The following is a 12,613-nucleotide window of genomic DNA, read 5'->3' as shown; positions in this document are numbered from 1 at the left end:
TGGGGGAAACACCAGCAGTGAGCAGGTCTGGGGGAACAAGATGCTGTAAAGTATTTCTTTCCTTTCCGGGTGGGCTGGGGCTTAGACTCAAGGTCATGTATGTAAAAGTCAGGGAAGTGCTCTATTGGAAGCTACATCCTGACAAGAGGATGTTTCTCAAAGGCTCCCAATAAGGAAAGCTAGAGCACAGGGCTGAGAAGGCTGGGTAGGTAGCATGTGGGAGGCAGCACAGTGGCTGCTAGGAAAAGCCTTGGGAAAAGCGTTTGGCTAAGAACTAGTGTGGCAACCCAGAGCATACAAAGCAAAACATTATTTATTTACTTAAATATACTAGGAATGCACCCACAATAATATATGGTAGCTGGTTTTCTTTTGCACTAATCAGTAAAAGAAAGCTTTAACTGAAAATTTAGACCATAGAAAAAAAATCAGAAAAAAAGTCCAAGTTAAACTTGCCATAGTTTTTACCCCTCATACTTGCTAAAGGTATGACCCCCCATTCCCAATAGCCAAGAGTCAAAAGTAAAATATATTCATATATTCAGTTACAGCAAACTGCACCTGCCCCACGGCAGGAGGAGAGCAGCATGTACTCAGAGAGGACAAACCTTCTTCCCAGCAGTCAACCTCGAGTGTAACTGGGCTGAAAGAAGAGGCAACACTTGGTAAGAGCACAGGGGCCAGGGAGACAGGAACAGGGGCCAGTGTTACTCTATAGAGTTGATGGAAAGGGTTTGCACTCTCTTCCCCAAGTCAATTCACTAACACCCCAGTAAAAGCCCTGAACTGAAAAATGGTCACTTTTTGAACAGACAGTCTCCAGATGTTTCTAGAAGGCTCATGAGAGCCACATGAAAAACCTATGCTGCAGAAACTCTGGAAACAGGAGTGAAAATGCAAGGCCGATTCTAACCATCAGCTGAATGGGAGATGAAGTCTTTTTCTTCTTAAAATTTTAAAACCCATACCAAAAAAATCCATGGCAGTGAAACCCTGAATTGCCACACAATGATTGGTAAGTCAAGGGACAAAAGTCCAAACACTCCACAGACAAGCAACTAAGACACCATGACTAAACTAACTTCAGCTTTCAGCACCTCTAGTGATGACAAGAATGACCAACAGAAAGGATCTGAGAGGTTCTGTTGACGTTGGCCAATCTGTTCTCCAACACCGAACCCTGACAGCAGTGTTATCATGTGCACATCAAACCAGACTCTTCCTACTGGATGAAGTTCAAGGCAAATTAAGACTGAGATGCAGTGGTCTGTGTGGCCTGTGGCTGGCCAACAGCGTGAATCAGGCTCTCTGTGGTGGCTGCTTGCCTGTCCACACCCACCTTGAACAAGAACAGCTGACTCTTTGGGTTGGGTCCACAAAATCCCAAGCAGCAGGACTGTGAGCAGGCTCTTCTTCCCGAGTGGGAGTTGACACCTGGCTCCTCCTAGAAAGGGTGAAAATGTGATTAAGTACAAATATGAGATAACTTATTCCCCTATAGAGAAAAGGGTCTTTTTGTTCTCTTAAGGCGTGAGTATATTTTATATAGTAATGGATCCTGCTGTTAAATTAGTTCAGAGCAACTAAAGAGGTAAATGACCTGTCTGCTACACACACAGAAGTAGGGTTCAAAATGCCCCTTCTTATAAGATCGCCTTACATTTAGCATGGACAGTATTTACAGCAATGGAACAACACCCAGTATCATTTTCTTTTAGAAAGTCACTTCTACCTGGCATGAGCAAGGCCTGGCTTTAGTACTATACACTCACATGTACACTTGCCCACCCCATCCCCCAACACACAATATATAGTCACCTAAATTATAAAAGAATGTTTTAAATTACTGTTTGACAACATCCATAAATTATATATACTCTGATTGTGTTGTTAAATCACTCTTAAAACGCTTACATTATTTAATAGCATCTAAAGGCAATATTCTAGCACTTTTAACACAAATTAAAAGCAGAAATCAAAGCTACCCCCACACCCACATATCATTAGTACTAAGCCATGAAGCAAGACAGCAGGCAGTGCTTGAGGACTTGTCTCCTAGTAGCTGATGCCGCAGACTCACTGGGTGGCTCTACAGGAACTTCCAAGACACTGCCTTTCCTACCTCCCTACTCTGCTAGGAAGAGAGGGCCATGGTCTGTTAGAACAGAGGTCTGAGGCTAGTTTTGAGTACAAAAGGAAGATAATGAGAAAGAAATGATAACTAGAAAATTATGTAGGTACTGAAGATAAAAGTAAAAATATCTGCCCCAACTAATATGAAGAAAAGATCATTTCTAAATGATTGGGGATAGTCTTCAAGTTCTAGACTATGATTTTATACAATTATTTTAGAGTTTGTCTAGCACATCTTCAATAGCCTATTCTGGGATCATTTTGTTCAAAAGTAAATATTTAGCATCCATTTGCTAAAAAGCTTGGTCCAAAAAACAGGAATTAACCTGAACACAGAACTCTGAAGAGCACTCTCTTCAGAGCACCTACAGCACTTCCAGATGCGCAGTTATTAGTCATCAACAAGAGCATCCATTCGACAGGCCGGAGAGGTAGCTCAGCGCTTAAGAGTGTTTGCTCTGTCCCAAAGGTCCTGATTTTGGTTCCCAGCACACAAGTCTGGCAGCTCAAAACTGTTTATGACTCCATGTTCTGGGGATCCACACCTCTGTGGCCTCCACAGGCACTGCTTCTGTTTTTTGTACATTTGCTTGTTTTTCAAGACAAGATTTCCCTGTGTAGCCCTGGCTGATCTGGAACTTCCTTTGTAAAGCAGGCTGGCCTCAAACTCAGAGATCCACCTGCCTCCGCCTCCCAAATGCTGGGATTAAAGACATGTACCACCACCACACAGCTGGCACTACTTCTTAAGAATAGATAATAATAATAATGAAAAGGGGGGCGGTGGTGGTGCATGCCTTTAATCCCAGCACTCGGGAGGCAGAGGTAGGCGGATCTCTGTGAGTTCGAGGCCAGCCTGGACTACAAGAGCTAGTTCCAGGACAGGCTCCAAAACTACAGAGAAACCCTGTCTTGAAAAACCAAAATAAACAAACAAACAAATAAATAAATGGGGCTAGAGAGATGGTTGGCAAAGTGATTGAGAACACTAGCTGCTCTTGGAGAGGGCCCAGGGTTTTTCATTCCCAGCACTGATATGACAGTTCACAAAACTCCACAACTCCAGTTCCAGGGGATCCAACATCTTCTAACTTCTGTAGGCACTAGGCATGCAAGTGGTGGAAAAATGTATATGCAGACAAAAGACCATACACATAAAATACAGGTAATCTTTCTATATATACATACACACATATTATACGTATACATACACACAAGTGTAACATGTTAAAGCAGGCAGGAGGGAATGGAGACGAAGAAGAGCTGGAAGAAGGAACACAGGGTTCTCAAAGCAACCCCAGATGCGCACTGGAGGTAAAAAGAAGGCCAACACTGACAACTACCGCCCACGAAGTTTGTTTCCCTTTATAACTGGGAATCATTCAAAAAGCAGCACACAAAGAAAGCCAGACCCTGATTGCCGTTCTGACAGGCTAAATCTCTGAGCTGTCCCTGCCGGCAAATATCACATCAACACCATGCCAATCTTCAGATGTTCAAGAACATGAGAATTTTCCACAATAATCATATCAGATAAAGAAATGACTTTTTAAAAACCATTTGTGTTTTATATCATATTCCATTGAGTTTAAATCATAAAAATAACAATTTGAAGACCTTCAGGTTTGGACAGACAGCCGTACACGTGCCTGACTTGTCCTCTTGACCCTGCAGTCAAAGAGAAGTCATTAGCTGTAATGCACACATACTTAGACTGGGCTCTGTTGAGGATGCATTCCTTCCAGACTCGATGGACCATATGATTGTGGAGTTTAGGAGGGATCTTCCTCGATCTCTTTGGACTGTGCATAGTTATCATTCCCCCATCTTGGGAACCGAGGTGACTGGCAGCACTCTGCACGCCTCCACTCTCACCTAGAAAACAAGCACATCAGAACATCAGGTTTGCCACAGATGCACGTGGTACACAGACTGCTGCATATTTCAACTGCCAAAGCTCACATTTGTGAAGCTTCGTCTACTACCCCTGGCAATTATACTACCTGTAGTGATGGGGAAATCCGCACCCTATATACACACACCACTAACCAACTAACACCAACTTGCCCAGGTCTGTGTGATTTGCTGTGTTCTCTCTAACGCAGCAGACCTGATAAACATGAATATGTCACATAGCAACATCTTACCCCATGTTTTAGATGCAATTTAACTTGTAAGGAAGGGGTCATAATTGTAAAATTAAAAACGCAAACATGCATTACTGTCCTGAGTTCAGAAACTAAATGCAATCAGTACATTTTGGGGTAGACAGCAGCACAGGCAGCTCCATGCTCATCCAGCTGTGTAATAAAGACACACAGCACCCAAGAAAAAGAAAGAACTTATTAGCACACGGTTTCTTGTACAGAACTGCTTGCCTTACTCCCACGTTTAGCTACCCACGTTTAGCACTGGCTGTTCATGGGCAGGGGGTGAGGGAGAACACCACAACAGGACACTCACTGGCTTCTCTAAAGTTAGCCCCTCCACCCTGTTGATGGATGGCCCAGCCTTCTGGCTACACCCACAGCGATGGCACTGGTTAGCATTTCAGACAAGATCAGTCTACAGGCTCAATGGCCTTCTCTTAGTTGATTTAATAAATGTACTGTGGGCTCTGTCCTCAACAAAATAAAAGTTAAAAACAGTCTGTGTACAGACTCTGGAAAATCTGCCCTGCTATCTTGAAAATACTGAAGTTTCCTTTATGATATAAATATTGTCCATGACAATTTTATCATTGCTTTTGCTCTATGGGATATTTAGGCTTATCCACCTGAGATCAACAAAACCAGCAATACCTATACTTTACACAGCTGAAGCCTTCTTTCCCCCAAAGTACTAAAACTGTAGATGAGCCCAGTACAGGAGTCAGGAGTCCTGATTCTTCAGTATTATCTTCTGCTGCTGCTTTTTTAAATTTTCAGACTGGGTTTACTGTATAAAATAATTCATTTCATTTTCTAACTGGCTCTTGAGTGTGTCTGTCTGTAAGAACTAGACAAAGCAATCATTAAGGCAGATAACAAGACTCCCTCAACATCCCATGGCAATGCTGTGAGAGGCAGGGTTGAGCGTTCTCCATGGGACTCAAAGTTGTTGTCTCTGGTTTTCTAGGCCTCTAAAAGAGGCAAGGAGAAAGAGTTGTCCAGAAGGATATGGTGATCTCAGCAACACTAGCCAGCCAGCCCGCCAGTCCCAGCTGACCTATCAGAAGAGCTTTTGGCAGTCAGGAGCAAGGCTACCCTCTCTCTAAGGGAGTGGCCAAGTGACAATGCCAAACCGTAGCACAGTACTGTGTCATGGGACATTTGGACTAGTTCACTGCACTACAAAGCTACTAGACCCTTTAGTGTAGATTCTCTGAGACAGTGAGAAACAGTGGGAGAGCATTTCCCCAAGGACTAGAGCAGCATGGACAGAGCTAAAGCTACTTTTGGCTGTCGACTCCAGAGTACTCTGAAGTGACTGGAGGCCAAGGCTGACGTTAAAGTAACATAAATTTCACTGAGTATCTGGAAACAAACTGATAAAAAAAAAAATCAAACTGATAAAAATGTAAAGTAATCCAATTGTTAAGGATATAAATTTTTAAGTAAAATTTAAACTAGTCAAAATACTGACAGATAGGGTCTTTATATCAATATAGCATCACTATGAGGATCACTACAAAATATAATGACGTATTTCCTTTTCCAGGGTAGTTATAATAACTGGTCGGGTCAGGCAAATGCTCTACTCTAGGAGTCCTGTGGGCAGTCTCACACAAGGAGGTACTGATTTGTGAGTACTGCGCATGAAACACTCGTATTTAGTCTATGTACATCTGCCTGTATGTTGTAAGCTGTCTCTGAGTTATGTAGAACGCATAACACAAGTGCTGGCAGATTACCAACTAAAACAAGCTCACTATAGCCAAGAGTATTAATACAGAAACTCTGCCACTCAACAGAGTAGACAAAACTGTTCTCAACTCAAGCAATCTCTGTTTCCCAGGAATGAGTGTGTGAACTGCCAAGTGTCTGCATTAGAGAGCAGACCACGACAGGACAAAGCACCTATGCAGAGCCTCCTATTCATGCTATCCTAACTGTGTCATAATCATTGCATATTTGTCTTGGGTAGCTACTGTCAGCTGGAAAAAGGTTCCAATCATTCCTGGTCCAGTCCTTGTGATGGCTAACTCTGTCAGCTTGACTGGACTAGGAGGGGACCAAAAAGGTCCAGAGACCAGTAGCTCTGACTAAATCAAAGAACTAATCTCTCCAAGTTCACATAGCAGTGAGGCATCACAGGCAGGGATGAAAGGTAGGAGGTGGAACCTGGCTGGAGGAAGTGGAACACTGAGGACATGTCCTTGGGACTCCAATTTTGCCCTGGTCACTTGCTCTATGTTCTATTACTTTTTATCCAACAAGAAGCAAAGAACTGCCTCCCATGTCTCCCCACCACCATTAAAACTCTCTCCAAGTGTATGCAGCCCAGCAACAGTGGGCTGACCCTGTGGAACAGGAAGCCAGACAAATCTCTCCCCTAAGTGCTCCTCTCAGCTGTTTGGTCACCATGACACAAACTAAGCTAATACAGTATTTGCCATTTGTTTAAAACAAACAGAAAAAAGGCAACCTGCACATAGTTTCCTGTCCGGGTATAGAAACGTGGACTAAGCGTGCTGAGGAAGTCCATGTACAGAACACTGTTCTTAGAACAAAGACTAAGACGGCACGCGCACAAATCTCAGACCCGTATATTCTGATTCTCTCCCATCTCCACCAGTTCTGCCAGCAATTCTGCCATGCTGCTGAAAGTCTAGCCGGTCTTCACAGGAGCGTGCTCGACTGCACTCACCTATAACCACCTGCTCTGGAGAGGTGGGAGGCGTCAGAGGCAACCCACAGTTGCTGGGATCTTTCCCACCACCAAGTCCCTGCTGTGCGACTGTGACGTGGCCCCCGACACTGGCAGCACTCTGAGGAACCGGGATGTCATTTTGAGAGATCAACACAAAAGCTGAAGGGTAGACCATCCGGACACCACCTGTGAGGAAAGACAGCAAGGAGCAGGTCTTACAAAGCTGTCTGCACACCCAAGTCTACTGCTACAGTGAAGCAGCTCAATAGGAAAATTAAGTACCGCTACGAGCACACCTGCCTGAACACGTGTCCCAGAGTCACCATGACAGCACATGGAGCACAGGCACAGATGTGGACAAGCTGAAGAATCTAGCTGAGTAGCCATCCCTTTAACAATGGAGCTAGCATGAAGTTCTTCAGGCAAATGCTTTCTTACCAACAATGACTTCAACTGCTACAGGGAAGTCATCATCATATCCCAGCTCGGCTTCCTCTCGTGACTCCTCCTTCTTCCTCAGCACCATCGGGTAGAAGTACTGCCATTCCTCAATCAGTTTGCGGGTGGCTGGGTCTGACATCTTGTATGCATGCCCTGTTAGCGTGCCATTTAAGCCGTAAGGACTCACCAGTACTGGAAAGGAGAAATAATTATTACAAATACTCCGTACATATTTGGTCATTTTAGGTTAAAACAGAGCCCTATTTCATGCTCTATGCATGAAGTCTAAAGTCATTCACAGTATGTTTTCAAAGTTTATTTTAGAATTACTTATGTGTATTTTACTTATATCCATTTTGAAGGAAATCACGTAGGGATAGCATTACACTTCCAATCCTATCAACATACACTATACAAACCACCTGCTCGTTAAAATCCATGCCTCTCTACTCAATAATGGCTGTTCAACATGAACACCACATTTGGCATGGGTATCTAGGTCTGTCTGGCCCTTGAAACTGACAGAGATCCTGAAACCCACTATGTATGTCATAATGAAAGAATAACAGGGAAGTAGAGACTGTGAGAACACACCAACAATAAAGCTCCTAACAGCAGGTCTTCAGGTACAGAGCTTACTTGTGTGTTCAGTGTGACTATTCAAGGTGTCGTGATGAGCACTCTCAAGTCATGGAGTAAGTCTCCAGTATGGAGCTGATAATAGTTCTGTTTCCTGTCAGTCTTTGAAGCCCATGTCATTTTGGTGGAGTAAAAGCCAAACAGCAGTCACCATGGCACTTACTCCGTGGCCCTGTGAACAGTCTCCCAAATAATCTTTTCCAGGGGACTCAGAAAATTCAAATAGTGGGGAGCATACCCCTCCCCTTTGGCACTGTGTATGCACTGCAAGTACATGTGCAACCTCGTGTGTGATTGTGTGTGCCCAGGAGCCTGGAGATCAGAGTTCAATGTCAGAGGTCTTTCTCTCCACAGCTCTGTCTTTTAAATTAATTTGTTTGCCTAAACATGGAGGTCGGAAGACAAAAGAGCCTGTTCTCTCCTTTATTGCATGGGTTCCAGAGATTAACTCAGGGTGCATACCAAAAGGTGCCTTACCCACTGAGCTACCTCACTGCATCTCCATCATTGTTGTGAGAGACAAAGGCTCTCAATGCATATGAAGCCCACAGGTCTGGCTAGACTGGCTGCTGGCCAGGACTCGGTACCCAGCACTGAGGATATAGGTCCATCACGCCCAGCTCTTAACCACCAATGCTGGAAATCAAACTCAGGTCCTGATGTTTGTGTAGCAAGAGCTTTACTAACCAACCCATTTTCTACTCCCACCCCTTGATTTCTGAGACAAATCTCACATAGCCAAAGTTAGACAATTCAATAAGGAGCTGAGCTTGACCTGAAATTCCTCATCCTCCTCCATCCATCCTCCAAAAATTGGGATTTCTGGAATGTGCCATCACACCGGGCTTGGGGTGTCCTTTAAGTGGGTCAGTTTTAAAAATTGTTTTAAATTTCTCTATTCATGTTTTTTTTCATTGCCCATATTACTGAACCAACCATTTTTAAAGCAGTGAGACGATATGTCACATGAGGGAAGAGAGGTCGCTTACTCAAAACACCCGGTCTCTGGGGACCAAAATTCCTAACATCACCTTTCCTAATTTCCAAGGTTAGAAAATTACTTCTCTTCTGTTGTGACCATGATATCATCACAAATTCCTTAATTCTGAGTAATATTATCGAAGATGAGGTCAGGTGGTCCTCCACATTTTCAAATAAACACAGTATTTAAATAAATCTGGAGATCTGCAACAGGCCATACTATGTAATATTTCATGTGTGTTTTGAGAATTGGGTTGTTTCAAATTTTATATAAATTTTACAGTCCCCTCCCATTCCCTTGGTTTTCTGAGACAGGGTCTCTCTGAGTAGCCCTGGCTGTCCAGGAACTCAGAGAACTTCTTGTCTCTGTCCCCTGAGTGCTGGGGTTAAAGGTCTGTGTCATGACCACCCAACTGTATGCAGTTTGCTGGTTTACTGAAATGTAGATGATGATGGACAGTGGCAGGGGTACCTCTGGGTAAAACTCAGAACCAGGTAAAAGAATTCAAGCTCTCTCTCCATTTAAGGTAGACATACCTTCTCTACTTAAAATAAACTATCTTTATTATTTCTTTAATAAATCAGAATGGGGGCAATTACATTCTGCATGCCCTATTTTTTTCAGTCAGACATGTCTAGAAATGAAAAATTAGAACGAGTCCTCTCATAGTTTTTAACATTTAAAAACTAATATCCATAGAAAAATTCTGAATTTCTAAGATACAGATTTAGAATGCTAGTGGACTCAAAAGGACATAATGAAGTTATTTTTGGATAGCAAGACAGTGAATGATAATAATAAATGATGACGATCCCAGTTTGCAGTCAAACTGTAACCAGACACCCACCCACAGTGTGTAATGAAAAGGAAATAATACTGATGTTATCATCATTGCAGAAACTATAAACTAGTATAGAATCTGCAAAGTTAGTCGTCACTGGCAAGCAGCCATCTTCTTCAGTTATTTCACCACAGAACAACAGACACAAAGACAGCCCTTTGGCTGGTGTGCCCAGAGCCTGGGGATCGTGGCCGTCAATGCTTGTCAATCTTTGTTCTGAAGAGAGTTTCAGCTTTACTACGTCCATGTCATGTATGTGCTTACCTGAGACATGGGAGTGGGTCTTTTCTTTGTCATTAACTGATCATGTTAAACCACATGTTCAATCCCCCTCCTAGTACACCCCACCCTCCCCTACAGCCGATAACACCCCACTGGGCAAGGGTAAAGAGCAAACCCATGGCCTCTGACTCACCTTGAAATGGTGCAGGTGAAGACTGGGCCATGTGTAAATGCTCCTCGCTGATCAAATAGATGGGCTGATGTTGAGCAATCTCCACGCTTGTGCACACGTTACTTTCTCCATGAAGAAAGAACGTAAAAGCACAGGACAAATGCTCACTGAAAGAAAAAGAACCAGAGACTCATTTTTTTGTTTGGCAGGAAGCAGTGCTGGACAGCACCTGGATGCAGCTCTACCCTCCTGGCCACCCAGCCAAGCTGACTGGCATCTGCTGGGGAGAAACAGCAGCCTCCAGTTGATGGTGCTGCCGTGATACAAACAGGTGCTGTTCCTAACACTTGCAGGTGCTCTGCAGAATGTGCCCTATTAGCACAGGAAGCTCCCTTGTCAACTGGAGACAGGAGAACCCACAGGGCCTCCTGCACAGCTCAAAGCCCTGTTTGGTCCATAAAGGAGGAAACGGGATTTTTGTTGTTGTTTGTTTTGTTCTGTTGAGGTAGGGTTTCTCTATGAAACAGTCCTAGCTGTTCTAGAATTCACTCTGTAGACCACGCTGGCCTTGAACTCACAGAGATCTGCCTGCCTCTGCCTTCCATATGCTGGGAGGAAACTAAATTTTTAAAATTAATTTGAAAAGTGGATTATGAACAAGATAAAAAAGCAAAGGATTTAAGATTTTATCCATTTTAGAAACAACAAAATGTTTTTGCTTATTTGGAGTACAATATAATAAAAGTGTCATATTTACAGCTTAAAGCATTACTATAGGTAAAGTGACTGGCTTAAAAAGTAGTAATAGGCTGGCATATGCCTGTTGTTCAAGCACACATGGGAGTCGGAGGCAGAAAGATCTAACCAAGTTCTGGGGTCAGCCTGGGCTAAGCAGTGGAGACCACTTCAGAACAAAGCAATAATGGAGTGATCTGCACTTATACCATGACTTGGGAGCACACGCAGTCTCTACTGGACATAAGGGTAAAAAATATAATCTACTTTTACAATTTAAATTGTTTCTTTGTGTACTTACTTATTCACATAAAGTCCTGCTATACTCCTCAAACTGGCCTTGAACTTAAAATCCTACTACCTCAGCCTCCCAAGTAGGTGGGACCATAGGTGTGTGCCAGTATGTCTCACTTATAATTTATCTCAGGTCATGGAATTCTGCTGAAACAATTCACTTCTCCAATTTCACATGCAATGAGCAAAAAATTGACTTTTAAAAATGAAGTGTCATGGAGGGAAAAATTATGATAGTGGCATTTTCTTTTCATGCTGTTAAATCTGGCCCGAGCCAGCAGTAACACACCCTCCTTCCTCAAAGTGCTCCGGAGAACATCCGCCTGCGAACCAGCATAATGCCACTAATGCAGTCACTTCTGGAGAGCGGCTCCTGTTCACAATGCCTTCAAAATATTACAGGGAATAGTCAAAGAACGCCTCAAAAAAAAAAAAAAAACCACCCTGAAATCTTATTTCTGATATAAAATTATAATGCTTTTACAGAAATAAGCACATCATTACCACAAGGGGAAGCACACATGTTCGTGTCTGATGATCATGTTCATACAAAGTAGCAGTGTTTTGTGCTTTACTAAGAATGTGAAGCTTTGTCAATGGGATACATTTGGTCTTGGAAGTAGATGGTCAGCGTAACACTGCAAAAGTGTGGTTTATTTGAGAAGAGTTTTTTTTTTTTTTTACAAAACTTAAAGGCTTATTGATAAGCATACACCTAAATTTCAAGTTCACAAAAAAGAGCATACATAAATCTATACAGACAAAAAAAAATTTTAAAAATGGGCTGCCCTTTGCAAAAATGATAATCACAAACATGAACTATATCTAGCATACCACAGAGCCAAAACACAGTTTTACTGACTGTGAACTGGCTATCTTGTTGGGCTGACTAATCCCATGCACAGCCACTACCCTCGGTGGACCATGGTTTATGAGAAACTGCCGGGAGTCGGGAGTGTTGGACACAGCTCTACTATCAACTGTGCACGGAATGAATGTGGCCGCTATCAGCTAGTAAGTGCAAAGCTTTTGCAAAGAGCTGAAGGGGCTGGTGGGTGGGGGTCTCTACCCGAGAAGAAACAAGAACAGAAGCACAGAACAAAAGCAGTGGCAGACACAAACACACAGAAGTACAGTCACAACACTGGCGCAGACACTCCAGGAAAGAGGCGGTGAACAAAGCCCTTCGGAAGCGGAGCAAAGGCAAGCGCGTGAGAGTGAAAGAGGGCGCAGATGCGGGAGAGCAGAGGAGAGCTTGTAAACCGCACACAGAATTACCGTGGGAAGCGCCAAAAAGGAGACA

At 43.3% G+C, this 12,613-nt stretch overlaps 1 protein-coding gene across 4 annotated transcripts in view; it reads right to left on the bottom strand.

The window, feature by feature from the left end:
- The window catches only part of Med13l (mediator complex subunit 13L), a 224,371-nt gene that overhangs the window by 42,319 nt on the left and 169,439 nt on the right, over positions 1–12,613 (bottom strand). For all 4 annotated transcript variants that reach the window (XM_038345043.1, XM_038345044.1, XM_038345045.1 and 1 more), the window contains 5 exons: positions 10,303–10,448; positions 7,423–7,617; positions 6,982–7,170; positions 3,843–4,008; positions 1,340–1,444 (listed from right to left, as the gene is read on the bottom strand). In XM_038345043.1, the coding sequence (XP_038200971.1) occupies positions 1,340–1,444; positions 3,843–4,008; positions 6,982–7,170; positions 7,423–7,617; positions 10,303–10,448 (801 nt within the window). The remainder of the gene's footprint in view (positions 1–1,339; positions 1,445–3,842; positions 4,009–6,981; positions 7,171–7,422; positions 7,618–10,302; positions 10,449–12,613) is intronic.

This window comes from Arvicola amphibius, chromosome 10 (assembly GCF_903992535.2).
Source record: "Arvicola amphibius chromosome 10, mArvAmp1.2, whole genome shotgun sequence".
Lineage (NCBI taxonomy): Eukaryota > Metazoa > Chordata > Mammalia > Rodentia > Cricetidae > Arvicola > Arvicola amphibius.
This window is presented reverse-complemented; position numbering and strand designations above follow the sequence as displayed.